Genomic DNA, 16,826 nt, shown 5'->3' on the forward strand with positions numbered 1-16,826 from the left:
ATAGTTACTGTATATTTTCTTGAAACCCAGTGATAATACAAGTCATTGAAGTTGAATCCTTATATGACAAAAAACATCCTTCAACATTTTGACTCTAACCATAGAAAAAATGTTTCTCCATATTCAAGAAATTATCAGTGTTATTCCTGTACCTCAGAAGTAGGTTGACTTGTATATTCTTCCATATCAGTATACTGTAGTAGCATATCTATTAAAATGAAAGTAACTTTAGGTCTATAATAGCTAATTTTTGTTTACAGCTGTTAGACCAGGCCTTGAACAATCGAGAACAAGCTCGATTCCTAGTCCCGGAGGCGATTCAACGTTTCCGCGGTTTTGGAGGGGTTAGAATTGAAGATGACATCGTAGTGACTGCAACTGGCATGGAAGATTTATCAGGAGGGACCATTCCAAGGATGTAAGTTTGTTAATTACTCTATAATACAACTATAATTTTATCATTAATATTCAGATGTATAAAAATTTTTGCTTTAAATTAACTCATTAAATTAGACAAGATGGTTTATATTTGTTATTTAGCCTTGTTAATAATCTCTTAAAATCTTTTGCTCAACATTTTTTCCAGAACAGTCCCAGGCCGAGTCCCCTATTTTTATCTTGCTGATTTTAAAAGAAAGTTACCTGAATATTTCTTTTATTCTATTCCAAGACATACTGTAGTCACCTAAGTTGGGTTGAAAATATGACAATTTTTATCCCTAAACATGTTAATCAATATTTCTTTATATGAAATAAACAAAATACACTTTGTTCCTATGCAGCATACAAAGCATTATCCTTTAATTATGGATATTGATTCAGCATAAGCTGGAGCTCATCGTGAATGTTGAATAACAAGAAGTTAGCCAGCTGATGAGAGTGTGGGCCAAGTAGCCCACCTCTTTCCAGCCAGGGAGCTTTTACTTCTGATTTGGTGGCTGACGTGTACAGTCGGCTCCTTACAAAGACTCAATTTTCTTTCTCATTCAGGAATTGATTGTAGTTAGTAGTGATGGAATGGAAGTAAGAAGTTTGTTTTTGCCTGAGGAAGGATGGACACTGCATCCAGTTTAAATCCACTCTCCCTCTCTGTGCCTTTTGGGGGACATGATTGTTCAAATCATCCCAGTGCACCTGTTAGTGTCCTCTGGTTCAGTGGCAGGTGTACACTCTGAAGGGGAAGAATGTGGGATGTGTCCGTCTGGATCAGAATGCGCAGTACCCAAGAAGACTCCGATGAAGTCTTTAGCTGCTACAGAGTCTTAGGGTATGCGACTGCTGCTACCGCCCCTGTGCATTTACCTCTAGATTCATCCCTGAAAAGTATGCTGCAAGGGTTTGCAGCCCTCAAATCTACATCATTGAGTTTTTCAGGTTTCGCTGGTGTGTGGGAAACCTCTAGTGTTCGCACCGCACCCCTCGACCGTCCAGGTTGTTGATGAGGAGTTTGAACTAAAGAAGTCTTGGGCTTCGTTAGATCTTTCAAGTTGGCCCTCTATGACTTTGGTGATGGAGCCTCGCTCCAGTGATTACCACTCCCTAACCCTGTGTCTGTTACCCCGATCCTTGTGCTTGGGGACCGGGGCCAGTCCCGTTCCTCCTCCCTCTGTCTGTGGTTGTGCCTCTCGCGGGGCCTTGCGTATGCATATCCCCTCCCCTCTGATAGAGTGCCTGGCTGTTGTGGCTACCCATGCGGTTTCTCCCCTTGGAGCAGCATCATCGTCAATGGTCACTCAGATCTCGACCACTCTGCTTGCAGAACCAAGAGCAAGAGCCGTGAAGAGGGGGAAGTTTGCAAGCTGTTCATCCTAATCTTACTCCTTGTACTCTGATTCAGACACTTTTTCTAAAACAAAGAAAAAGAGGTCAAAGAAATCAAGGAAGGCTAGCCGTAGTCACAGGCATAGGACTCCCTGTGACACCACCTCTTTTTCAAGGGGGATGGACAACACCCAAGTGATTTCCAGCCCGGTGGGGGCTATGCTGGGGTCAACACACAGGGCTCTGGGAGCCATAGCCTGAGTCTTGGTAGCCGGCTTGGACAGAAGTGTACGGCCTTGTACACTTTCTGTTCCTTGTCCAACGTTGATGGATGAGCTTCGGCAACCTCCATCTCCTTTCTTTCCAGGAGGCTGGATACCTACTCCTCTCACTACTGGTAAGTTTTCATTTGGCTTAGTAGAGAGGATGACACCATTTGAGGCTGTACTTGTGTGCATCTATTCTTTGTTAGGCTTTGAATGTGGGGTGGAGGGATTTGTTGCCCGTGCTATGGAGCATGCAGCGGTGGTTATCCCACCGCCTCAACCCATTGGAGTTACCCAGGTGGAATCTTGTGGACTTGGCTCTAGATCGAGTGGACGACTAGATCTAATTACTGCAGGTACATTAAAGGTAATCGTCTGTTCCCTAGTTTGCAATTTTACCTTTGCAAAGACGTTGGAGCATATGATGCCCTTCGCTCTACAGAACTCCCTTGATTGTGGTCAGGAAGTTTTTATGATTGGCTTTGATTTTAGTGCTGCCTTTGACAGTGCTAATAATGAGACATTTGTTTTCAATCTAAATCAGTTTGGAGTAGGTGGGTAGTATCATTATTGTTGCAAAGAGTTGTCGTAGATGGGCACTGTAGTGAGAATAGGAATGTGATATCTTTTGTTCTTCGGGGTAATGTTCTTGGCCCATTACTTTTCTTACTATACTGTATACACATTGTGTGTTGACCTAGAAAACAAGCTTGTTGCATATGATGCTACATTCTTTGCCTCCATTTTATCTCCTGAATGTAGATCTGGGGTTGTTGAATCTGTTAATAGATCCTTAGTGGGAACACATTTAACCTCCACCTGCAAAATCCGTTCAGGGTAAAAAATTTTTTTGCCTATATTTCATGAACTCAGTCTTGTTCATGAAGTTGGCTGATAACTTTTTCCTGTAACCGGAGCTCTACCTTAGGCAGGTGTGGTTGTAAAAGACATCTTTCTTCCTCATGGGAAAACTCCTCTCATGTTTTTTGTCAAGGAAAGAGAGTCCACATTTTAGCTACAAAAGATACTCTCGTTTCTTCTATCTTTCCTCGGGAAATGGGAAGATGCAGTACGCCAGGATACCACCAAGCTTCATCGGTCAGAAGTCTTCACTCATGAGACGAGCTTAACCTTCAAACCTTGTCATGTGAGAGAGTTTTTGTGATTAATCAGTTAGCCCATAATTTCCTTTACAGGATTGGCCCTAATCTTGAAGACCTCGGACTACTGACTGATCCTAAAGGTCTCAAACTCCTGAGACATCTTCAATTTACCTTGATCTGAAAATTAGATTAACTGAAGGAAAGACACGAATGTCACATCCAATATGGCTATCTGTAGACTGGGTCATTAGCCTGTAGAAACTTCCACAGGTGCGACAAGACCGCATCAGTCCCCGTCGAATGCAACCTCTTCAGGACTAACAGTCCCTTAGTTCTCTACAAGATCTGAGCAAGAGACAGTCATGGTAAAAAAAGCTGCCAGATGAGAATCTCTCCTAGGGAGCTGATCTCCTCCTTCATCTTGGATTTGACACTTCCTATAGAGGTATCAAAGAAAATGGGGGAGAGGCCGCATGCAGTACCACACATCCTTAGGTCTATGATCTGAGCATGGATGATACCATCTCCTAATCCCTTAGTAGGCATCCTCTTCCCTTGGGAAAATGCCTGGGGAATGGCAGTGATTGGTTGGTCTTCAGTTTGCGGGAAACACACCCGGCTCCTACGTGGTCTCCCCTTTGGGATATCCTGTCCATGGGTTTGTATTTTATAGAATCCACCCCTTCTGCAGGAGTTTCCCTCCCGAATTTGTCATTTGTTCCCATACTAATAAACCTTACGTTATTTATTGCGGATGAACTAGGAATATTCTTACCTAGACGTTCATATGATATCTCTCACAACTTCCTGTTCAGGCTGCTATCATTCTTACTTGTATTGATAAGCGAGGTGGTAAGGTTTCCCTCGATTACAGTCTATACTATACTAGGTAAACCCGGGCCAATAACTAAGCCAGTACAGTAGTCAAACTTACCACCCACCTAAGAGTGAGTAATCCAAAATAAATAACCTAAGGTTTGTTAGTATGGGAACAAATGACATATTTGGAGATAATTTGTATTTTCCATAACTAATACAAACCTGTAGTTATTTATATAAATTGTCCCGCCATCACCTGCCCCCCGCTAAGTCCTGCCAGCCATCCTCTACTTACCCACTCTTGAGTGGTTAGGTAGGGTTGCCACCTCGTACTTTAAATCTAATGGCTAGCTTCCAGCTCTGCCAAAAGTATATCCGCAATAAATAACTACAGGTTTATATTAGATAGGGGAAAATACAAATTATCTCTGAATTTGTCATGTTGATGGGAGAAGTGCAAGGGGAAGGCCAAGGTTTGGAAAATACAAATTATCTCTGAATTTGTCATGTTTATGGGAGAAGTGCAAGGGGAAGGCCAAGGTTTGGAAAATAAAAATTATCTCTGAATTTGTCATGTTGATGGGAGAAGTGCAAGAGGAAGGCCAAGGTTTGGAAAATACAAATTATCTCTGAATTTGTCATGTTGATGGGAGAAGTGCAAGAGGAAGGCCAAGGTTTGGAAAATACAAATTATCTCTGAATTTGTCATGTTGATGGGAGAAGTGCAAGAGGAAGGCCAAGGTTTGGAAAATACAAATTATCTCTGAATTTGTCATGTTGATGGGAGAAGTGCAAGGGGAAGGCCAAGGTTTGGAAAATAAAAATTATCTCTGAATTTGTCATGTTGATGGGAGAAGTGCAAGAGGAAGGCCAAGGTTTGGAAAATACAAATTATCTCTGAATTTGTCATGTTGATGGGAGAAGTGCAAGAGGAAGGCCAAGGTTTGGGTGGATGAATGGAGTTTAGGAAGCCTAGGTGACAGAAGGATAGATGTGAGAGAGGCAAAAGAGTGTTCAAAGAATAGAAATGAGTGGCGAGCAATTATGAAGCAGTTCTGATAGGCCCTGCTGCTACATTTGGTGATCGCTGATGTAGTGGCAGTAGGCGAATCGGCACATGAAGCTTCATTTGAGGTGGAAAACGGTGGGTGGGGCCTTTGGGCTAATTATTAATAATAATGATGATAATAATAATAATTGTAAGTATATATGCATCTTTACATTTGTATACATACATATACAATAAATATGTATACAGGAGGATACATAAATATACATATACTATGTCTATATACATACATCCACATATATGACTACATTATTATCTTGGTTGATGGTTCATGTTAGTAATAATTATTCTTTTTTCTTATATCAAACAGGGTGGAGGAAATTGAAGAAGTCATGGCAGAAGGACAACAGACAGAGGTGTTTATTCCTCAGCTTCATGCTCAGTCAAAGTTGGCCAACTAAAAGCAGCTATGATATGAAATTGTCAGAAGCATAATAAACCTGTATAATAAAATTTTATACTTGAGAATTTTTATGTGGGATTTTTGTTAGTAGTGCTATTTACATTTACAGGTTTAATACTCTGCTTGGATCAACTTTGCAAGTTAATTGAGAGTTCAAGAAATTATAATTGCTTTGGTTCTTTAAGTCAATTTTACTTAGTAAAAATGTTAATACTTTTCATGTGGGGTTTTTCATCTTATATCATTAATACAGGCAAGGGGTGTTGTGTTGATTTTGGAACATAGTCAAATTCCTGTATAATCCAGCTCATTACTGAGGGTGCTACATTTTGTAAATGGAAACTAATAATTTAAATTTTATAATGTTCCTAGGTCAAAAGAGTTAATTTTGGGCTTATAAAATAAAAAAAGTAAAAAACAATTATAAGGTAGTTTTTCTAAATGAAAACCATCCAAATTTGCATCAAATCTTTCTGTTCATTATACTCCTTAGAAGCTGGTATTTAAAGAATATCTTTATAGCTTGAAAACTGCGATTGGATACAGAAATAATCTTATGAGAAAAACAGGCAATTGACTAAAAAAATAAAATGTATTATTTCAAATACTAACATTGAATTTATATAAAAACATATTTGTTCCAACACGGAGTACTTACCTCGAACTACTTTCTTAGGAGTATCTGGAACTTAATCCCCGACCAAGAATTTTGCATAGTTCCCCCTCTCTCCGCTACCTTGCAGGGGCGCTCCGGGGTGGAAGGATACTCGCCTTAGGGCGACCCTGGGTCAGCGCGTGGGGTCGCGCTTGTTAGCCCGTCAGTAAGGTCTGGTCGTGGCGTTGATTACATCTCGCCGCTCTCTCTCACTTATCCCGTCCGATCACCTTGTGTCCCACGTGTTCCTTTGTGTTCTCCTTACCTTGTCTCATGTGTTCCATTGTGTTCCTTTCTCTTGTGTACCACGTGTTCCATTGTGTTCCTTTCTCTTGTGTACCACGTGTTCCCGTTGTGTTCCTCACCTTCCCTTGTGTGCTTGTGTCGTTTGGGTTCGGTTTTTACCATGGAATCTCAGCGTCGCTGTCCCGAGCCCCAAGCTAGTAAGTCTTGCGGGGCATGGCTCTCGACGCCCGAGGTCGACCCGCACACCTTGTGCTCCTCGTGTCGGGGGAAGAGGTGTTCCCCGGCCTCCATGTGCCCTGAATGCGAGTCTTGGCCGGAGCTTCAATGGACCCTATACGCGAAGAAGAAGGCTTCCAAGAGATCTCCGAAGAAGTCAGGCCTTTCTTCGCCGCTAACGTCGCCCTCGGCCCAGTCTGAGAGAGGTTCTCCTTCACCTTTCCCTACCCAGAGTAGGGGACGAGGTAAGTCCGTTTCGGGGAAACGGCCCATTGCCGTTCCCCATGAGTCTGATTATGGGGAATCTGTGAATAAGGGACCTGTGCAGACAAGTGGGGGGATCTGCTAGTGTGGCGGGAGTGTGTGTGTGATAGACGAAGGCCTGGTGCCCGCAGGACCCGTCTTAAGTGAAGACCCGGTGTGTGTGTGTGGGGGGGGGGATCAGCACCCACTCCCACGCCCGAACAGTGTTTTTCAGGTTCAGCGGGTTCCGGGGGTGGCCAGACTCCATTGTATGGACGGCTCCTAGGACGCCCTTCAGGTCCCCCATGAGGCAGGAGAAGGAAATCGAAGGTTGGTTCGCCCCTCGACCCATCATCTGTTCACCCCCGGCGCCATCGGCCACGCTTCCGCCGGACTTCATGGAGCCTGTGACCCCAAGTTCCAGACCTAGAACCCCCAGGGGGGCTTGTGATAGAGATGGAGGAATCAGCTTCCTCGTATTCTTCGGACAAATTTTCCTACGAGTCCTATTCGTTGGATAGTTACAGTGTTCGAGACTCCAGGAGGAAGAAGAAGCGTTCCAGGAGGAGGAGATCAAGCCCACGCGACAGCCCGCCCAGGAAGAGGGCGAGGTCCTCGAGAAGGGACTACCGAAGGAAGTTGTCACCGAGGAAGTGGTATGTTACCGTTGTCCGACACCGTCGGGAATCCAGCATGTCGGTTGCAGCTCCAGTGCCTGCCTCGGTGGCTGCTGGATCTGCTCCCGTTTCCCTGCACAGTGTCTCTTCGGCTCCGCCCGCTCGTCGGGTGCAGCCGTTGGCACACTCTCTGTTTCCCCGGCCTTGTAAGTCGGCGACTCCACCCGTGTGTAGGGAACTCCCGTGGGTTAGGCCCAGCGGCACAACCCCAGGATCTTTCGTTGCAGCGGTCCCGGCCAAGTTTCGGGATACCCCGCTGCCACGACCATTAACCAGCGCCATCCGGGTGGCTCCGGGAGGGGGTAGACCCATGACGGCTACCTCCGCTCTGGAGGCTCTACCCGTGACGGAGACAGCCGCTCCATCACCCAACCAGGAGGGGAGGGAGGCCTCCGTGCCCGCGGATCCCTCCACGTTCGAGGAACCTTCCAACGCGGAGGTACAGTTAGTGGACGAGCTAGTGGATTCAGGTGAATGCTCTGCGGACGAGGTATCGTCCTATCGTAAGGTACTTCCACTCGTCCGATGGCACCATAGGTTGGACGAGCCTCAACCAACAGCTGAACGAGCTTGGATCTCAGGTCTGGGCAGGATAGTTGACAACCCTGTCCAGCAGAAACCGTCTCTGACCCTGCCGTTAGCACCCGATGTTACCATGGAGATTTCCCTCCCTCCGTTGGGCGCGCTGTCCTGCGCTTACGGGGGGGAAAACGCGATGAAGATGACCTGACGCATACTGCCGGATCCTGTGTGGGCACGCCCTGTGGTTCGCGCTGGGCATCGCGGGGGAGGCCATTGCTCGCGCGCGTGGGCGAGGGAGCGCAGGGGAGGGCGAGGGAGCGCACGGGAGGGCGAGGGCGCGTCGGCGCACAAGCGAGCGTTGGCGCGTAGGAGAGTTCTCGCGTTGGCGCGTGGGCGAACGATGGCGCGCAGGAGAAGGAGCTCGTGGGCGCACAGGCGTCAGAGCGCAGGCAACAGGGTGCGTGGGCGCGTAGGTGTCAGGGCACGTTGGTGTGCTTTCTCGGATGGAGTGCAGCCACAGGATGATGAAGGGCCCGTAGGGGCGAAGCCGTAGGGCGCGTGCGTGCAGGGGGAATATCCCCAGCGCGTGGGCGCACAGTAGGCCGCTCGTCAGGAACCGAAGTTCTGGCAGTGGGCGCACAGTAGGGCGCTCGTCAGGAACCGAAGTTCTGGCAGTGGGCGCGTTGGCGCGCAATGGAGACTGCGGGCGATGGCACGTAGGCAAGGAATGGCGAGCAGGCGAGGTCTGATGGCGAGTCGGCGATCGTGGAGGAAAGCGCTGGCGAGCAGGAGAGGAAGAAGATTACTCCTTGGAGCCCTGATCCGAAGATCGAGGGCAAGCAGGCAAGCGTTGGCGAGCAGGAGAGCGCTGGTGAGCAGGAGAGCGCTGACGAGCAGGAGAGCGCTTGCGAACAGGAGAGCGCTGGCGAGCAGGAGAGCGCTGGCGAGCAGGAGAGCGCTGGCGCGCAGGAGATCGCTGACGAGCAGGAGACCGAGGGCGTCCATGGCGTGTATCAGGCCGAGGGCGTGCAGAGGTCCGTTGGCGAGCAGGAGATCGTAGGCGCGTAGTCTCTGGAACTTCAGGGCGAACAGGAGATCGTGGGCATGCAGGAGGACGCTGGCGAGATGAGGCAGCAACCGGTGAGCGCTTGCGCGCAGGCGAACGTTGGCGCACAGGGGAAACCTGGCGCTTAAGGGACTTATACACAATGTGTGAAAGCCCCTTTTGCCCCGAAGGGACCGGTGCCCGTTTGAAAACGGGATGTGTGGGCGCCCACAGTGCGTCAGCAGCCAGGAAAAGTGAAGGCAGGTCAGCAGGTCTGGCAGGCGTAGGAGATCGCGAACGATCTGCGGAGAGGTCCAGGTCCAAGGAAGTAGCAGGAACGGTAGCTGAAGGACGAGGTTCCTCTGCGGGGGACTGCGAGGATGAAGATCCGAAGAGGCGCCTCCTAACACCCTTGTGAGGAGAAGGAAGACCTCGGCGACAAAGAGCAAGGCGAGCCTTACGTCGGATGCGTCCTCTGGGAGCAGCAGGCAAACCATCGGCAGTCCTCCGAAGAGGAGTCTCTGTCAGTGAACTCCCCCGGGGGGAGAATCACCCGCAGGAGAGACCGTTGGACTTAGATCCTCCCTCGAAGGATGTTCGGAGGGGGGAGCTAAGCCTTCAGCTACAACAGGAGCAGGGGTTTGAACACTGTCATTGGAAGCGTCTGCCACAACAGCCTCGACAATAAACAGAGGGTCAACCTCTGCTACCGCCGGTGACTATTTGACAGCTGCTCCCAACCTGATCATGTCAAACAGGTCTTCCTTGGAGGGCGAACCCTGAAGCCCCAAAGAAGCCCAAAGCTGCAAAAGATCATTATTAACAGGAGAAATAATTAAATCCTCCCCCGGGAGAGGAGGAGGAGCTGCCTCGCTATGGGAGGCAACTCCCTCTCCCAAACCCCGAGATCGGTCAACAACAGTACGGCCTACGCTACCACTCGACAGCCTCTCACGAGAGGCCGACCGAGTGGGAGCTTCGGAGGAGGTTTGGGCTATGGAAGAAGAGTCCTTAGTATTTTCCTTCTTCAAAGAAACCTTTGAAGGAGAAATATCTCGTCTGGACTTTTTCTTCCGGCTCCGAGAAAACCTCTCCCACTGGGAGGTAGGCCACTCCCTACATTCCATACAAACATTATCACTTTCACACCGCTGACCCCTACAATAAGGGCATAAGGTGTGAGGATCCGTCTCGATGGAAGACATGAAGGTCCCACAAGGGCGGTCAGGTAACCCAGGGCACTTCCGCATTGTAGAGGCCAACTTCACAACACTCTAAGAAAAAGAAAGAAAAGGCAATGATTAATGGCTGTCAAAGAGGCGAGGGTGAAGGCGGACACGTCCGATCACCACCCGAGCCAAAGTAAAAGTGGAGCTACAACATGTGTGTGAGGGGGGAGGGTAGCTAACTACCCTCCCTAACCGCCGCTAACTAGCGGTGGGGTAATAATCCCTCGTTGAAATTTTATGGCTCGTCCTTTCAGCTACGCGAATTACCCCCTTTAAATAGCGTGGTTTGTATTCCAGTTACGGAACAAATATATAAAGTGATTGATAAAACCCGTAGACTTAAGATAAAAAGTTGAAAAAACTGGTCAACATGACAGAGCCAATACACCATGCAAGGCTAAATACCCTCCAGGATACCCACTTGAACTGAAGGGAGGATAATAAGGATGATTCTGAAAAGATAAAGAAATAGATAAGGAAAAGATAATGTTTTGATAAACCACCAGGCATCCATGGCCCTTCTTTTAAGCCTGCCCAACACCATTTTAAAAAACAAGAGGAAGAAAAATAAGATACGATAGTGTGCCTGGGTGGTTTCAAGCAATTAAACTGTTAAGTTCCAACTGCGCTTGAATCAATTCTTATATTATAGGACAAATGTTTATATTCATGTAGAAACAAAATAAGTTTACACATTAGGAATGGATTTCATAAACTGAGATATGCATGGTATTCTGAATCTGGATAAAAATAAATGAAGACTTTTCAGATTTCATTAAATTTAATTCTGATCTGAACCAATCAGGACCAAAATATTTGCTACTAATATGAACTACATGGCCTTCCTCTGATAAGGGAGTTTGACTATGAGATCGACTAGGGGAATCAGCATGACTAAACCCTGATCTGACACTACACTGGAACTAGTACTAAACTCACTTTTCCTGCCTTTAGTATCTCTATTGTTCTCCCTTTTTTACTTATACTTCAAACTTCTTCCATATGTGAAAATTGAATTAATGAAAGCATACAAAGCTGTTTAGAATAAAATAGATTATTGGATTTTAGATTTAATGCATAACATGACAAAAAGGGGTCTCTATTAGGCTCTTTTCATTGGATGTATTAATTTTTTCATTAAATAAATCATGTGACCTTGATTCTAAAATTTATCTTAATATTTTAAGGAATGGTACCTTGTGATTTCAAATTTATCATGAAAAAAATACAACACTTGCACTAGCCAGATAAATATTTGAGCCATTTACAACATATGTTGTATTAAACCTGGTATACTATTATTTCTAACAATCCCAGTTGAAAGAGCAGGATGCTATAAGCCCAAGGGCTCCAACAGGAAAAAATAGCCCAGTCAGGAAAGGAAATAAGGAAATTAATAAACTACAAGAGGAGTAATGAACAATTAAAATAGAATATTTGAATAAGTTACATTTCATATATAAACTATAAAAACTTAAAAAAACAAGAATAAGAGAAATAAGATAGAATAAGTGTGCCCGAGGGTACCCTCAAGCAAGAGAACTCTACCCCAAGACAATGGAAGACCATGGTACAAAGGCTATAGCACTACCCATGACTAGAGAACAATGGTTTGATTTTGGAGTGTCCTCCTAGAGGAACTGCATACCATATCTAAAGAGTCTCTTCTACCCTCACCATGAGAGTAGCTGCTTAACAATTACAGTTCAGTAGTTAACCCTTGAGCGAAGAAGATTTTTTTGGTAATCTCAGTGCTGACAGATGTATGAAAAGACAGAAGAATGTTGAAAGAATAGGTCAAACTACTGTATTCGGTGTATGTGTAAGCAAAGGGAAAATGAGCTGTAATAAGAGAGAGGGATCCAATATACATGTAATACTGTCTAACCAGTCAAAGGACCCAATAACTCTCTACTGGTAGTATCTCAACAGGTGGCTCGTGCCCTGGCCAACCTACTGCTGACTATAAACATAACATATAGAATATGACAAAAAGTAATTCTGAAATTAGTTATTGTAAGAAACTGCATCTCCACTATTATAAAAAACGATAACTTGTATTATTGGAAAGGAAATTAAACTACATATGATAATCCTAAGCACCATTTTGAAAATATTTAAAACACATTCTGACTTAAACAAGGAGGAATCTGTAACCCCACCCAAGATCATACGGGAAAGATTAAATATTTCCTGTCAACCAAGACAATAGAGGCTATTACTTTCAAGAATGAATATTTTTCAGCTTAACCAATTAAACATTAGTTTTCCTACAAAATCTCTCGACAACAGACTCAAAGTACTCAAAACTGGTGGCCACTAAACACAGTACCCATCATTACAAGCTAATCCAAGCCATTGAACACATCCATCATAGCAGTAAATGGGTCAACACTAAACAAACATTGTAAATCACTATAGTATACACAACTGTGCATAAAGAAAACTTGCACATACCAGTGGCAGTCCACAACAAAATAACTTAGGGGAGCAAATCACTAAGGCCCTCAAAGAATTTAATACAAAAATCAGAGCAATTTACAAAGTATGTAAGTAGAGATAACAAAGAACTTCTGACTCTTACAAGATGGTGCAGGGTTTGGGACACCAGTGATCTGGCAACAGCTCGGTCAGCTTTCACTAGGGGAAACAGAGTTCTCAAACTTTAATAAAAAGATTTATGGGTTTGAATTTTAGTATATTAGCTAATTTTCAGAGAATAAATAAATTTCAGGTAAGGTTAATTGAAATAATTAGTGGGTACTACAGTGGAACCTCTACATCCGAACGTATCTACATCCGAATTTTCCAACATCCGAAGTAAAATTCGAGCAAATTTTTGACTCTACACCCGAATTTTATTTCGACACACGAAGTAAACATTACGCCATTGAGCGTCGAGTGCTCAGTTCTCTGTTCTTGTGTGTATCGTGTGGTTGTCCTCTGTTTGGTCTGTTATTAATAGTGCTTATTTTCTTCCTTTTCTCACATTTCCTTTTTGATTTTACCTATAATCATGGTGCCTAAGAAGCTAAGTTTCAGTACAGGAAGAAGGCAATTCTTTCATTAGAATTGAAGCAAGAAATTATAGAAAAAAAAATTAATAGACGTCTCTAACACTAACAGTGAAGAAGAACAAGAGAGAGAGAGAGAGAGAGAGAGAGAGAGAATTTATTTAAAGAACATGTTAACACCATGTCTACCTTCTCGTCGATCGTCCGTCTCTTCCTGGCGTAGCAAATCCTACACCTGCGTTGGCCTGTCTCTGAGGTAAAGTGGCAATAAAACACATTTTTTATTCATTATTTCTTTATAATTATCTTTTTTTTATGCTTCTTTCATATTATGCAGTTATGTCATTATGTGTAATTATGTGTAGCCATTTATTAAGGATTTATTATGGGTTTTTAGGCTGAGGAACGAATTAAATGAATTACCATGTATTCTTATGGGAAAATTCGTTTCTATATCCGAACATTTTCTACATCCGAAGTAGGTTGTGGAACGAATTAAATTCGTATGTAGAGGTACCACTGTATTAGATTTTCATCTGAGCTGGACATGAGTTCCCAAGTCTATCATCCAAATTAACATTAAGAACAATTGACATGAAACCAATTTGTTCAGACAAAAATACAAACCTGAAAACTTTAATATTCAAGTAAAATGTTACCAGTTCTAGTTGGATAAAGTCATTGAAGCCTAATAAAGAGTCAAAGGGTACCATATAAGTGAGAGGTAGGGTACTGATCATTCACTTGTCTCCAAACCCTACCTTTTTCTTGAACTACTAAGTGCAGTATTTTCCACTTCAGTAAAATTAAAATTTTGCTGTTGAAGTATTTTGTTGCTGATACCTAATATAGATATATTCCCAGTGGTTGCTTGATAAATTCTTTAGAGCTTATTAACAATGTAATCAATTGGTGATTGGTAGGTGAAAAGAAGGGTATTGCCTACTCACCTGTGCTGTATATAGATTGTCAATTTTCATGTCACTCTTGAGTATGATATCTCCGTATTGGTGGAACTTGAGACTTTTGTTGTCAAAGTATATTAATGTTAACAATACTTGGTTGGATTTGTTATCCAAATGGATGGGTGTTCTGATGAAACAGGCAAAGATTGTAAGGAAATACCACAGATATCCGGGGCCAAGAGGCATGTTGTCACTTTGTCACCCTTGTTTATTGTTATTCATATTTATTAGTTTTGTTATGGCTCGGTTTGCAGTAATGATCTTTTCTGCAAAGTGTGTGCTGGTTGATCCTTTACATAACATCTGGGTTTGTTTGTGCTAGTTTCCTGCTTTATTTGTTAGTTGTCCCTACCTGTTCCTCCTATATTCTGGTCTGTGGGAGAAATGGTTGATGAGGTAGAGAGTAAACATGCTTACTGTACTTCACTTATGGTGATGAATTATCCTGTATAGTCTTTTGAGGATTTACCTGTTCCTGTGACGCCGGTAAGTCTACAGTTTCCGTCAAAGTTCTTGTAGTACCTGTAAGCCATGTGGTCTACCATGTCATTCCCACAGAATTATTTTTTTCCATCTTCCTCAGTCACCTGATATTGGTCAAGGACTCTCTTGAGGATGTTCATGCTCCCAGAGTGAAACAATCTCAATAGCAGAATGATATACTAAGATTTTCTACTATTAACAAAACTAGCCTTGAACTTCTGGTGGTGGCTTGAATACTTTATGAGAAACGATAACTTCAAAGGAATCAAGTCATAGAAAGCCAGGAACCAGTGAAAGGGCAGATGAGGAGCGAAAACCTAAAGTCAACCATATATAGCTGTTCAATGTAAATGAGGACTGTGAAGGAAAGGGATCAACAGTCTTTTAAACATCTGAATACCAGAAAATTAATACCAAATTCTAATAAGGAAACAAAAGAGACGAGCTCCTCAACTAACAAGAATGGTGAGAATTAGGGGGTTTTAAAAGGAAGACTTTGTGTACTTTGCATCAGAGAAATCTCATGCCATGTTAACTTGAAAATCTTTTCCAACCAGCAAGTCATAGGACTTCAAAAATTCAGATTAGTATTAAGGGAAAGATATATTGTAGGTGGTAGTCTATAAAAAGCTGGTTGGATGAGTGATATATGTTGCTTAACAGGAATAAAGCAAAGCTGATTATTACAAATAAAAGGGCTATGAAAAATTCTTTGACAATGACTGTGATTGAAACTTATGTTTTTAAATTCTCTATAGTTCCTTTTTTTCATTACATCACAGGCATTTGGAATTATTCAAATTTTTACAGAAAAGTTTACATCTACGGTTGCCTGGTGCTGCAATACCTACCTAGATGAACTATTATTTCATTTCATATTAAATGTCGTCAACAATTTCAATTTATACTCATTAAAATAATACAAATGACAGACAGTACTGCATTCTTAGTACAGTATTATTCATGACTTGTTAATTTAGATATGAAATATATGAATAAAAAACTTAAAAATTTTACCTAAAATCACTGCTGGTTCAGAATTCAATAATATCTTTTCTTTTCATACAGAGTATATGGCCATATTAAAGCCCTACATTCTATTCTAGCCATAAGATCAATCTCAGAAAGGTGCTCGTTTGATAAAGCCTGTAGGACTGTTACACTGTCTCCTCTTACTCTAACCTCACTGGTGGAAGTTTTACCAATTCAATACATTTATTGATCTGCAGACCTTTTGTATAAATATTTCAGCCCATGTATGAAAATTTTCATGACAGATAATTATACTCTCAATATTCAAAATGCAATCTAGTACTGTACTTACTTTTTGCAAAAAATTTTAATTTCCCAAGAGAAACCATTATTCAAGAATTCTTGACTTTGACAGCATCATCACTTACAATTGGAAATTAACAGAAGAGGAGACAGGTGGAACTTTTCTTGTCATCCAACATGCTTTCTCCAACATATTTACTTTTTCCATCAGGATCCTAACATCTATGAGTATCTGATATTATAGTTATTGAATGTACAAACTATTACTATTGCCCGTCTGAATTTCTAACATTACTGCTACTATTGTGGTAAACAAAACTGAATTCATGGTTAACTTGAATTATGAAATTTTGTTTCACAGAAATAATGTTTTCCCATAACCAATTTGAATTCCCTTAAAAAATACAGTCCCTACTGGCCAATGGTTATTCAAGAGGAAAAATTTCAGCTTCTTAAGTAGTAGAATAATGAATTGAGGTAAATTTCTATTTATATGCTGTACTATCAAGCATCATCCTACATGCAGCTAAGTTATATAAACAAAGAATAGGCCTCAGAGGAGTCTTACACCTGTTGCAAAGAGTTCCACTTCAGAAAGAAAATAAAACTGTTACTACACATATCTCAATGATAACGAAGTTTAATTAGATTTAACAAATTTCAAAAATCTTTCTTTTCCTTCCATATCTTTTACAACTTCTAGGAGCTCTATCTTCATATCCTTTTGCTTTGCCAACCATGCTGGAACAAGGTACTGGTGACATGGATCTACCTAGAAAAAATGGAAGTTTTGTTAGAAGGAATAGTAATATTCTTGAAGGGTACACAACCAAAT

General features: G+C 42.8%; 2 protein-coding genes across 7 annotated transcripts in view; both read right to left on the minus strand.

Annotated features, from left to right (window-relative positions):
* Positions 1-16,826, minus strand: part of Dip-C (dipeptidase C) — a 935,347-nt gene that overhangs the window by 14,121 nt on the left and 904,400 nt on the right. The gene's annotated exons all lie outside the window — the stretch shown is intronic.
* Positions 16,614-16,826, minus strand: part of LOC137654593 (MTRF1L release factor glutamine methyltransferase-like) — a 193,108-nt gene continuing 192,895 nt past the window's right edge. For all 5 annotated transcript variants that reach the window (XM_068388367.1, XM_068388364.1, XM_068388365.1 and 2 more), the window contains exon 7: positions 16,614-16,763. In XM_068388367.1, the coding sequence (XP_068244468.1) occupies positions 16,632-16,763 (132 nt within the window). In that variant the 3' untranslated portion in view covers positions 16,614-16,631. The remainder of the gene's footprint in view (positions 16,764-16,826) is intronic.

Source organism: Palaemon carinicauda, chromosome 15 (assembly GCF_036898095.1).
Source record: "Palaemon carinicauda isolate YSFRI2023 chromosome 15, ASM3689809v2, whole genome shotgun sequence".
NCBI classification, from domain to species: Eukaryota; Metazoa; Arthropoda; class Malacostraca; order Decapoda; family Palaemonidae; genus Palaemon; species Palaemon carinicauda.